The 13545-nt window shown below is 40.4% G+C and overlaps 1 protein-coding gene across 1 annotated transcript; it reads left to right on the forward strand.

Moving 5' to 3' along the window:
• Window positions 1-240: 240 nt before the first annotated feature.
• LOC134641956 (zinc-binding protein A33-like) lies at window positions 241-2990 on the forward strand. The gene is made up of 2 exons (XM_063494454.1): window positions 241-355; window positions 524-2990. The coding sequence occupies exon 2, from the start codon at window positions 526-528 to the stop codon at window positions 2158-2160; it is 1635 nt and encodes a 544-aa protein (XP_063350524.1). The 5' UTR covers window positions 241-355; window positions 524-525; the 3' UTR covers window positions 2161-2990.
• Window positions 2991-13545: the final 10555 nt, after the last annotated feature.

The following is a 13545-nucleotide window of genomic DNA, read 5'->3' on the forward strand; positions in this document are numbered from 1 at the left end:
AACACGGAAACAAGATATGAGAGAGATGACGCATGCAGCATACGCCCACATCATGCGCCCACATAGCTAAGTACACACCTATCTAAATATCTTACTAGTATGCCAAACAGAATAAAAGCTGATTATTTGTATCACTAAAAACAGAAGTATAAGGGATTTATATATTTATAAATATATTTATATGCTCTTTATATTTGTGCACAGTCTACAATGGGTTAACTTGTCGCGGGAAGATGAGGAAATGGGAGTGGACTCAGAGTGACCTGTAAAAGAGAAACTAAAAGGAACAAAAGAGCTGCATAGTTTTAACGGTCTTTTATGCTGCTGAAAGTCGAGTAAAGTCTTGATACAACAGGTAATTTTGCAATTTTTTTAAGTTTCCAAGTTTCTTGTCTTTTGGTCGTGTCTTATAGGTTAGGTAGGTAGTCAGATAGTTAGGAAAACATTTTAAAGACAAACAATTTCTTGGTAATTTCACAGTTAATATTGAAACTCTACTGACTTTCACTATCTTTCCTTCTAGACATGGCCTCTCCTGCAAGTCTAATAGCTGAGGAGAATTTTCTTTGTTCCATCTGTCTGAGTGTGTTCACTAAACCGGTGTCAACTCCCTGTGGGCACAATTTCTGTTTTGATTGTATCACAGGCTACTGGGACACCTCAAATCCATTAATATCATGTCCGTTGTGCAAAGAGGAGTTTAACATCAGACCAAAGCTTCGGGTTAATAATTTCATAGCTGAAATGGCAGCAAAGTTTGAGAAATCAGTTCAAGAAAAGTCTACTAATATCACAGAAGAATCAGGAAATGGAAATGTGCTCTGCAACCTTTGCACCAGGGCGAGACTCCCAGCCCTGCAGTCCTGCTTAGTGTGTATGATGTCCTATTGTCAAATACATCTCGAGCCTCATCAGAAAAGTGTGGTCTTAAAAAAACACAAGCTTATTCACCCGGTTGAAAACCTGGAGAGCAGGATCTGCAAAGATCACGGTAAACCTTTAGATTTGTTTTGCAGCGTGGATCAAATGTTTCTCTGTGATTCCTGCAAAGACAGGGACCATAAACAGCATAAGATAGTGACTCTAGAGGAGGAGGCTCTAATGAGGAGAGACCAGCTGGAATCAGAAAAAAAAAACGCGAATGGGATGATCGATGAACGTCAGCAGAAAATTCGGGAAATTGAACGCTCACTGGAGGCTAACAAAAATAATGCAGCGAAGGCACTGTCATGCAGTGAACATGTCATGACTGCTATGGTGGAGTACATTAAAAGAGGCCAAGCTGAGCTAGCGGATGTAATTGAGACAAAGCAGAAAAAAAAGCAAGCAGAAGCAGACGGCTTAATTAATGAACTGAAGGGTGAAATTATGCAAATAACCCAGAAAAGCCAGCAGCTTGACAACATTTCAGTCACAGACGACCCCTTCAGATTCCTTGAAAGTTACCTTTCACTTACCATCATTCCACCTCAAGTAAAGGACTGGTCTGATGTGACTCTGAGCTGCGACCCGTTTAAAATGCAGGAAGTTATGGCCTCGCTGGAGGCAACAGTCACAAGAGAAATAAGAATGCTCTGTGATCCCAACTTTAAAGAAGTCAGGCGGCACGCTGTGGAACTGACACTGGATCCTGACACAGCAAACTCTTATCTCTATATTTCTGAAGATGGGAAGCAAGTCGCATGTGGAACCCAAAGGAGGCGTGTCCCAAACAAACCAGAGAGGTTTGATTGTGTTTACAATGTCTTGGCAAGAGAAGGTTTCACCTCAGGAAGATTTTACTATGAGGTTCAGGTAAAAGACAAAACACAGTGGGACTTGGGAGTTGCAAAGCAATCCATCAACAGGAGGGGGGATATAAGACTGAGTCCAAAGAATGGATACTGGACAATTTGGCTGAGAAAGGGAAATGAGTTCACAGCTAATACAGACCCTCCTGTAAATCTTCATGTGACGACGGTACCTGAAAAGATCGGGGTGTTTGTTGATTATGAGGATGGTCAGGTTTCTTTTTATGATGTGGACACGAGGGCTAGCATCTTCTCCTTTACTGGATGTAACTTCACAGAGAAGATCTTTCCATTCTTCAGTCCGTGTGCTACTAATGGGGGTAAAAACTCAGCCCCGCTGATCATCACTCCTGTCAGAACCAACAAGTGAGGTTTGAAGGGGTTGACATGGTGAGTTGGACTTGGCGAGTGATTCCAACACTATTTTTCCCCGTCTAAAACTGCAGCCTGTCATTTTGTTTCTTCCCTCCATCATTGTCAGCACTGTGTGTCATAATGTGTCACCTGGAAGACAGACAACTTCATGTCTATGCAGTCCCTAAGACATTCACTATCTGCTGCCCTCTGTGCAATAGTGATACTCTAAAGCATTATATGTTTTAGGGTTAAATAAATGGTCTTTTGAGCCAAAGTGGCTGTAGCAGTGTAAGGGGTACTGTAAAGTACTGCGTTCAGAATTTTTTTCAGGCATGTTACATCTGTTGCATCTGAATTTTGGGGTCATGACTTAACAATAGCATACAAAATCCATTGAAATAAAATGACAGTCAGTTTCTCTCACATGATGCTAGATAATAATGAATTTCTACATCGATTAATGTTAGTGAATTAAAATGTAAACTTTCAGCAGAACACACAAGGTGCAGTTCTGCAAAAGCTGCTTAGAGAGAGTTTAAAATGTAAAATATGAGCAAATGAAATGTATAAATTAGTCCGTTTTCTCTTATCGCTTTAAAAACTTGTTTGTTTTTTAATCATAGTTTATAAATGTGTATTTTCTATATTACAGTGCTATAATGTCTATAATCTGGCCACTAAAGAGGTTTACTGTAGGAGAGATACTGAGTCAATCCAATTCACCTACCGGATGGACTGTTTGATTGCTTGTTAATGTTGAATTTTTACTTTATGTCTATGTATTTCTTGAAGCACCAACTTGATGCACATTTAATAATTGATGCCAAAACATTGTATTTAATGATGAACAGACAGATTGATGACTGATTTTTGAACAGTTGTTGAACATGTCACTTTAAATTCTGACAAAAAAACAATTTGTCTGCCTTTTGTCGTTCCTTTAATGATTAGATATTATATGTACTGCATATGATATTTTGTGTGAAAAGCATGCACACTATGATCTGTTTCTCTTGATTTCATTTTCTTTGGGCATTCACTCAACAAACATTCATATAAACTAAATCCTGCTGACAGATATTAAAAGCAATGAAAATTGAATTACTACAATATGCAATTAAAGTGCATCTGTCACTTTGCAGAACGAAAACACAAATTAGACTCTCTTGACAGTTTTACATTCCCACATCATACACTTAGTAATTTTGTAGCCACTACTTCCAAAGTAGCATCAAGTTTCTCCCCTGGAGTGATTTGAAAAATCCAAATATTGTTAATTCTGCCCTTCACAAACACAGGGATAAGATTTTAATAGTTATTACATACACAGCTGTGCTGCGCTCCAAATGACAGCATGGTATTTCCAAAATACGCTCGTGTTGCATGATAAAATCATTTGGATTGAAAACACAGCTTTTTTCTGCCAGAAACAATACTTAGATATTTTATTTAAGATGGAGTAGCATAAACATGTTGAAAACACATTTTGGAAGAATTCAAAAGTGCTTTCAAAATTAAGAGTGCCAACATATATTCTCCAGCTACTTCATATTCTAGTGATTTAGTTTATAACATTACATTATGTGGTTATGTGTATGCTACTATAAATTGTAACCACTGGATTATGATTAATAATAGTACAACAGTAAATGAAAATGAGATAAGGTGGCCTTTATTAATTCTACAGTTTGGAAATTCCCAATATTACAGCAGGAATAAAAAAACAGATGCAGCAATAAAAAAAAAGATACTAAAGAAAAAGTCTGATATTTTCACATGCCTAGTAACAAAAAATGGAATGGAATACACCATAGTGCAGTGGTTGAATGTTAACTGAGAATGAAGTCTTATGGCGTGACATACTGCAACACTATTCGTGGTTAAAGGGGACTCGTGCAAGCTAACAGACACCTGGCTGGGGCCTTTCTCTGTGGAGGTTGCATGTTCTCCCTGTGTTTGTGTGGGGTTAGGTTAATTAGTTAACCTAAATTACCCATAGGTGTGAATATGAGTCCCAGTGGCTGTCTGTCTGTGTTAGCCCTGCGTCAGACTGGTGGCCTGTCTAGGGTGTACACCGCGTCTTGCACTATGGTAGCTGGGATGGATGGATGCACTTTAAATCCAGTAATCCAATTTTCATTGCCTTTAATATATGTCATGTCTGTTGATTGAATGCCCAAGAAAAAGAATTCAAGAGAAACAGATAATGTCAGGTTCCTGTCAGCATTTTCAAATTAAAAGACTAGTCCTAGAGAGTGTGCAAAAAAGGCACAATCAAATTTTTGAAGCTGAACAAGAACACACTGTATTTGTTATTGATCCAGTGAATTTTCACCAGCAGAAACACATTGGCACACATCTACACACACACATTTTTCTTTAAACACACACAACACACTTTTAACTGCTCATTCTGTTCACTTGCTTTTATTCAGCCACAACAGCAGTGCAGAGAGACGGCCATCCTGGATGGCTGTGAAATGCTGATACCAATGGAAAAAGAACAATTCAAGCAGTTTGTACCAGGCCCCGAGGCAGCCTTTGTTTTGCATTGTTTGAAAAAGCGATGATAGTGAAGAGAAGTGCAAGAATGAATAATGAAAAGCTACATGTTCACAGTATTTTAATTACTTTCCAGTATTAAAACCTATATTTATATGTATCCCTGGCAACTACAATGACAGTTTTGTTGGAATAGAAAACTACACTGAGTTGAACACTGGTGCCTCCCTTTGGCTTAAATGCTTGAATTTAGTTTAATTAACAGATACATCTGATGTCTCATGATGTATTGTGCTGGATTATATTTGCACAATGCTAATAGGATGGCAGTGTCAGTTGGTCAGTTAGGCCCTCATTTTAATTCAAACTGAAATATCTCAGCAACAGCTAAACACTGAGATGTAATTTGTTACATATCCCTGTTGTTTGTGTGGGAGTTTGCTGATCTCCTCGCTTTTCCTCTCGTGTCATCATGAAAAATATCTGTCTTGTATATTTGCGGTACAAACCCATTTCCCTCTTTCCCAGACACACCATGCAAAAAAACAAGTGTCCACAAACTGAAATCTAAAACTGTAAACATATTTTCAATGTATTTACGGTGTGAAGCATTTTCAATTTTTTCACATTCTAATGTGCAACATCAAGTGCAAGAAAAAATTTGTCAGTTTATTTGTACCTTACTTATAACACTAATAATTATTTGTAATAATACGTATTTGTTATTTAAGTCAAATGAGCATAACAGAGTTTTAGTGTAGTAGCTCCAGGACCTCTCAGGTTGAGTGGCTAGATTGACTATTTTAACAGTCTTCTGATGTTTTCCTCATGTTTCTTAGTAACACAATGTCAGTTAAACCACAGGAATATCAGTCTGTCTAGTCAGGAATGAACCATTGTGAATCCATTTCACCTCTTTTAGTGGAAATGAAAGTGACAACTTGTGCACTGAAGAAGGAACGAAAAGATACCCCCTAAAACGGGAATGATTTTGCAGGTGGTGGCCACAGACCATTACTTTCTCCTCATGCCTGCTGACTGATTATTCTCTGGGTTTGCTTTTTTTTCCAGTGTCCTTGTCACTACTGGTAGCGTTAAAAGCTACATGCACCCAATTCAAGTTAAACGGGTAGTCCAGCTCTTCAGAAATGGCACGGCTATACGTATTGTCACAAGACTGTTTGCTGTGTCTCCTAACACAGCCTGAGGAGCATGGAGAGGACACCAGACCAGGATATGGTCTGTTACACAAAGAAAGCTGGAGATAGCCATTGAACGGCACCAACCCAGCTGCAAAAGCTGTATCTGCTTCTTTGTTTATGGAGGAACACTGTCAGAGCCCTGCAAAATTACCTCCAGCTGCCTACTTGTGCAGTTCAGAATCTGAATTCATGAGCATGCCACGAGGTCCTTTAGTGGACAGATATGGATAGAGCAATAGTCTTTGACTATCACCTGCTAAACTATTCCCTTCTTGTTGTTGGTTCTCATAAGCTCCTGTTGTCACTTTCATTTGCATCAAAGAAGGCTGAAATTGATTCACGAAGGTTTATGGTTCTTAACTTGACATATTGATATCCCTTAAGTTTAACTGACTTTGTGTTATACCGTGATGATCGAGTGTTCCCTTAATTTTTTTTGAGCAGTGCATAATCTCTGATTATACTGGGCTCTGTCATTACACTACCTTGGTGAAGGACTGGGTGAAAAATACAATTACACAGTGTGTGCAGGCATGTGTGTATGTAGACGTGTGCAAATGTGTTTCTGCTGGTGCACATGCCTTTTGCCTAACAGTATGTGTATCCAATGAAGTGCCAAATGTAATGAGATAAATCTATCCGTTAGGGTCCCTTAACAAGACTAAATCTGCAGTGCTGTTAATGAGTCGGTGCTCCATCAGCCGTCCTCAGAGAGCCGGAGGACATTCTGACTGAGGCTGGACGACCCCGAGGCATGCTGAATCAGACCCTCTAAGCCAGTAAATCCACAGCTCCAGCTGTTGTATTGTAGACCTTCATTATTTAGCTGTCGGTCCTTTTGGGAGAGACTTGAAGTTAGCAAGCAGCAACAACTTACAGGGACTGAAGTCATGGCCATCCCCGGAAACACTAATCATCTGTAATCATTGATCTGCCATTACTGGGCCTACTCATTAGTCTGATGGAATAATGCTCAGTACTGTGTTGTGACTAGGTTATTATTAGCCTCCCAGTTACTGCTGTATAAAACATGAACTTTCTGCACTTGTAGTGTATGCTGTGGAACAGCTTCTAGCTCATGTAGCAACACAGCACTTAGACAGTTTCCATGAAACTGAAGTTAGTGAAGTGTTGTTTCCTCCAGGGAGCCTTTTTCCAGTAAACAAGTCCATATACAGCCATCACTGTCACACCATCAAGCTACTGTCTGCTGACAAGCTGAAAATGGACGAGGTGGGCTAGCATTTCAAATAAAAAGGTGCTTCGGTAAACTATTAGCCACATAGAAGTACTATAGAGGGCTGGTGCAGTATAACAGGATGCTGATAAGCAACTGGAACCCTGCTAATTGGTTCCTCCCAGCATCATAGTAGTTGTAAGTGTAAGCATTGAGAGAAGCCCTCAATCGTAAGCTGTGCTATATGTTTGACAGTGCTTAGCCTGCTAGCATGTTTCTAGTAATGATGCTGCAGTTTTGTTGCTTAGCCAGTTAAATTCTGTGAAATCAGCGAGTCCGCTTTACAACATGAAGTCAGTTTCTCTGATAATGATTTATTTTACAGATTTTTGAGTTTTTTCAAGAATTACACATGGCAACACTGATTTAAATAAAAATATGAGCAATCATAATATTTGTTGCAGTTGGCTGTGCAACACTGTGATTAAATGTAGAGGTAACAACAAGTAACAACAGGACAATGATGCTCTTATACAGCCTTAATGGCACATTTCATAACCTGAAAACCTACAGAGTGAAAAATAATGGCTGAGTGACTTTTCTCTCTATCTCTAAGATGGAAGAGACAAAATTGTGTGGCTTTTCCAGTGACAGATCAGATTTGTGGTCCACAAAGGCTTTGATCTTAAGGCTTTCTGACAGGCTTTAATCTGAGCAGACCACACAGACGCACACACACAGACACACACGCACACACCTTTTCACTGAAACCACCAAGTACAAAACAGAGTCACTGTATTTCTAGCCTGTCTGTTTGAGAAAAGTCACAATGTGGATGGTGCGATGGCAGACTGTTTTTAAGTGCTTAATAAATAACAAGAAATTGTTTTTACAAAGTGAAAATAAAATGCGAAGCCATGGCAAACACATCTGTTTCCCCTTATGCACAAATTGTGGTGAGTCACGTTGTACTGTAACTCTGTGATTGAGGCTGTTGTCACAAAGGTCACGTTTTTAAATATGCCTGCCGTACCTTCTCTTAGTTATTTACACTGCATTTGCTGCCATAGGTGCAAATCTCTTCTACTAAATTCATATTTCAGAGAGAAATGCTGGAACGTGGGAAGCAGAGGACATTTAATGACATTTAAACTACAGATAGAAAGTAGGGGTAGAATGAAAATATGGTTTTTAATGATTTCTAAGCAACCTTGGTTGTATTATCAAACTATATAAATAAAAGAAGGCTGTCTCTAATCTAAAAGTACCACACACAAAAATATTGTTCAAGATTTAAATGGATGATACTCAAGATCTGATGAGTAAAACACTGCATTTACTCACCAGACTGAAGAAAAGATGGATATGTGGGTTTTCGATCCATATTTACCACCTCTTTATGGACTTCTGATTAAAAAAAACACACTAATAATACTTTTGATGAAATTGCTGATGGTTTTATTTGACAGGTGAATAAGGAACGCTTTAGATGGCTTTACCGAAAGCGCCTTCATTAAGCTGCCTGTCCCCTGAAATAACTGATATTAGTTAATTTAGAGCCCTTGTACATCTCTGCCAGGTTGCAAATCCAGACCAATTAGTGTCACCCCAACAGATGAGAACATGGAGCAACACCTCTCTGTCTTGAGGGCCTTCTCCTTTCAGCTGTTCATAATGCAATTCATTAGAAAGCCCTTCTTTAATTAGACAGCACACTGACCTTGATTAAAATTAGGCTCACTGGTGACACATGGCACACAGACTGAAACAGTCTGCAGTGCATACTAAGGTAATACTACAGTATTCATCACAGATCAACATGTATGTCAGAGCCAAAGGCAAATGAGTTTTTGATTGGCGGGACTGTTGGTGTGGTAAAAGGCAGGTGGCAGGCTCGTGACCTTCATACAGTCCAGACAAGCAAAGTCGCAAGTTAATCAAAAACAACAAAGAACAACTTTTTCAAACTGTCTCAAAATAAAAAATCTCTCAACACCAGTTATTTAATGCTGGAAGCATTTAATTTACAGTGAATCAGGAAGCACAACCAAAAATGAGGAACTCTAATTCCAAACAGGAAAACACATACGAGCATTATTGCTCATATGAGAGAGGGCGTCATGATTTTAGTGACACACAGGAGAGAAGTTTGTTTTTCTCTTCTTGCTATTTTTTTTTTTTCAAAGAGTGACACTCTCCTGTGGCCTGTTGGAGCTGTGAGGTGGGAAGGGTCTTTGTTGTTTGCTGAGTCAAAGGGCAGAGCACTGAGCTTTAAAGATGATGATAAGAAGTCCCCTAGATGAGACAACACAGTGATATTTGGCGTAAACAAACCCAAATTTGATATATTGTATTGATCATTTCTGCAGTGGTATAATATACATGCTAATGTCACACATATAACAAGAAAATCTTTTAAAGATGACCTTTTCTCCCTGTTGCAAAAGATGTCACTTAAGTTCATTTAAATACAAGTCTGACCATCATACATCTGAAGTAAAAGTCATCACACAGAATAGATTTTTCCTACTAGTAATCTCCCAAAGTAACCAAAGCAACAGCCAGAAGAGGATATAATGAACTACAAAAGAACAAATTAGATAAAAAAAAAAAAAGAAGATAGGAATAAAACAAGCTCTGCATATCAATAAAACATTTCAATCTTGAAATGCTAAAAAGCTCCTAGATCTCAAATATATTAATATGGCCACACAGAAGCTTCAGATGACTCATCGTATCATAACTGTCTGGGCTTTAATGCAAATCAGCCACATCTGCTCACGCGTTTGAGCTGATATTCTGATTTATAACTGCTTATGCTTTCATTCGCTTGTTTTATTATTCTCTTTTTTAAGAGTTAGAAACAGAACATTACAGCTTAGTCAATACAGCAACTGCTTGAGTAATATCCATCCATCCATTGGCTCATCCAGTGGTATATAAAGATGTTTTTAACCCTCTCAGGCTCAAATGCCTGGAGAGGGTTAAGCCAACCAAGAGAAATAATCTCTCTGGAGTGTCCTGAGTCTGGCCTTGGGTCTGTTATCAGTGGAACATCTCACCTATGAGACATCTTAGCCAGATGAAGGTTGTGTGCCTCTACTTTGAGGCCCTATCGAATGACCAAGCTCCTCCACCTGTCTCTAAGGCTGAGCCCTGCCACCTTTCGGAGGAAGCTAATTTTGTCCATTGCATCTGCAAACTGTGATGATCCGAGTGAGTGTCTGTCTTTGCACATGAGGGCAGAGTCCTGGTTCCTCATCTGCTCCCATGTTCGGGCCTCCCAGCCATTGACACAATCGCAACCTAGAGCGATAGTTTTTTTTTTTTGCCTGTCCCGTTTGGATCTTTTGCCATTAGAATTATTGTCTAAAGGCAAAGAAAGATGCCCAACGGGCAAGGACGGGGAAAAAGGGCAAAAAAACAAAAACCAACAGAATAAGCAGACAAAAAAAATACATATTGACCACCTGGATCACCTGTTGAGAAAGAAAAAAGAAAACAAGCAGAAGAAAACAAGAGTAATAGAATAAACAACATCACAATGATATATGGGAATATGGCAGTAAATATTAAATGTTAAACATTGTTGTGCAGCACGTAAGATTGACAGCGCACAGTGTGCTTTGAGGTAGGAGCCAAAAAGGGTGTAGTTTGTGTGTGTGATCACCTGTGTGTACACCTGTGGACATGGACGCGCTTGATTTTTTTAAAAGGTTCCTTCATGTAATGATCTGCTAGAGGGTGTGGGGGGCCACTGCCCCGTCCTCCAGGGCATGAAGCAGGTATGGAGGAGATCAAAACTCCAGACATCCAGAGGCCCCCAGAACACAAGAGGCCAAGGAAGACCAACAGAGGGGCAGCCGCGCCACTGTCCCAGAAAGAGCTGAGGAGAGTCCCAGATGAGGGGTCACTCAGCAGCCGCGGAGCAGAGGCCAGGGGGGGTTGCAGTGACGTGCCCGTGAGCTCCGCCGGCAGCCGGCTGCGCCTGAGTGACCGAGCCCCGGGCCGAGAGGCCGAGGGCACCCCACCTCCGAAGTGGCCCGAGCGAGCCCCAGGCTCCAGGCCTCGATAAGCAGCCGCCAAGGAGTGAGCCGGTGTGTATCTGGACGCCCACCCCCGGACACAAAGAACCACCAACGCACCGATGTCTGGGGGCGTCCGCCACCGGCAGGGGAAGTGGTGGGGGGAGATAGGCCTCCAAACCTTGGAGGGCCTGAGATGTCCCCAGAGAGGTGGCGTCTGATACCCAACCTGACATATAGACACAGACATACAGGCACACACAGATACAAACATCCATTCCCACCCTCGTGCTCTCATAGGCAATTACTCCACACTCAACCAACGTGGAGACAGACATAAAGAGACACTGTACACACAATCACACTCCCCAAGCGTACTCTAAGAGCCGGGTCTAGGTACCCTTGCCCCTGGAGGGGGAAACTGCACCCAGACCCAGGTGGTGTTACCCTTTTCCCTGCGGTGGAGAGAAGCAGACCGCCCCGACTCGGCAGCAGCAGGGAGGCCCCACATTCCAGACCCCAGTCGGACGGCCAACTCCTCCTCCTAGCCCCCCCGCTCCAACAGGCCGCAGAGAACGGGTGTGTGAGAAGACTCCAAACCTCACTCCGCCCGCTCATATGTAGTGTTGATGTATGTGTGTTCTAAGGTGCATTTAAAACCCAGGAGGGCATGGAGCTACCTGCCAGAGAGCAGCAGGTAAGCGCATAGCCCCTCCTGCTAGCCCTCAATGTCTACGTGTATTTAAAATTGAGAAGTGGGCAACGACACCAGGGGTGAGGTTGTACACCCTAGAGCGATAGTTGAGGGTGGAAATGTATACTGACCTGTAAGTCAACAGCTTCATTTTAACATCCAGCTCTCGCTTCGCCACAACATGCCAGTACAAACGATCTGTCAATCTCCCAGTTCACCCTACACTCACTTGTGAAAAATACTGAGATACCTAAACTTTTCAGGTGACACTCAAAGGTGGAGGGCTTGGCGGATCCAATCCCCAGTTATTGAAACCCGCTTGAATAACAGTCACAACATTAATTTCAAAGAGTTCCCCAAATCCTAGAGAATGACAAGCAGTCATGAGATATCAGCTAGTGTTCCTCTGCCAAGAATATTAGGGAAAGCTGTCGCTATTTTCAAGTGAGATGAGCTTAGGAGACACTGGTCCCTGCTGCTTTGCAATAAATACAGAATTCAGCTCGTAATAGATTATGTATCTACTTCTCCAAGTTTCACCTGGTGTGAATGATGGTGAGTAACTGCCTTTTCATGCTTTGCCAATTTAACTGATAACCTACAGCAGCATGAGAAGCATTTACAGGTATCAGCTCAGACAACACGATCTTGTTGGCCTGAGAACATAACTGTCTTGTTTCGGTTTGTTATTTGTTTATTTTCTGTTTGTTACATACAGATTTCAGAGAATTGTGTGATAATTTTCTGTTATTTAAAAGGTAAATAATTTATGATTGCTTTTAAATTTTTACAATATTTGTAAAATAAACTTGTTTTTGTAACAGCTCTTCTTAACATTGTAAAAAAAAGGGGGGGCATGATGTGATATATAAAGGATTTCAAATGAATATAATTACTGTCAGAGATGGGGGCCAATTTGCAGTATTGTGGAAACCACACCCACCGGTCAGGGAAAATGTTGAACAGTGGTTTGAGGCCACTAAAAATATAGCTTTTAGCTAGTTGAAAATATTAGATTTTTACTGTGTCACAAAACCTTGTATTTTAACAGGAGTGTGTAGACTTTTTATATCCACAGTACCTGAGGCACTTGTAATACCACAGCCTTCCGATTGATACACATTCCACTATAACTCAAGATCTGCGTTGTCAGTGTGTTTTAGGTCAACTTAGAGAAAGACATAGTAGCCTAAAACATACAATTAAATATTTGATTTATAAGCGATAAAATGCTTCCTGCATACATAGAAATGATGAGTTTAAGAATCCCATTTTTTCTCACATTTTTTTTCTATGGATGCCTCGCTTTGTCTGACTCAAGTACTGTGTCAGAAGCTTTATGAATGTCTTTAGAATTTTCAGATTGACAATATCTTTACACACTGCAAAGTGAGGGTAGAGCCACGAGCTGCTTTTCCCTCCAGCCTGGGTGGGACCTTTATGTGCTCTCTCTTTATTTACAATGGGAAATATAGGCCTGTTTTTCCTTTCCTTGTTGCCAAATGTATAAATTAATTTGACAAAAAGACATAAAAACACATATCTATTCACTTAAAACCAGCGCTTTGACTCATGGCTGGTTACACATACTGAAGTTTAAATACTTCCTTTTTATAACTCTAAGCATGAATTATGGTAATAAATACCTTGTTGCAAATGTGGCTAAATTTTCCCCTGAACTATAAACTACAACAGATTTTCAATTCACCTAGAGTTTGGATATGTAAAGTGCTCCCCTATTATGCACACAAATGCATGCTAATATCATGTAAATCACCTCACATGGTGCATCAGTAGT

This window comes from Pelmatolapia mariae, linkage group LG2, assembly GCF_036321145.2.
Source record: "Pelmatolapia mariae isolate MD_Pm_ZW linkage group LG2, Pm_UMD_F_2, whole genome shotgun sequence".
Lineage (NCBI taxonomy): Eukaryota > Metazoa > Chordata > Actinopteri > Cichliformes > Cichlidae > Pelmatolapia > Pelmatolapia mariae.

Excerpts from the sequence above, each read along its gene's own strand:
- LOC134641956 (XM_063494454.1), top strand. The coding sequence starts at position 526 with ATGGCCTCTCCTGCAAGTCTAATAGCTGAGGAGAATTTTCTTTGTTCC.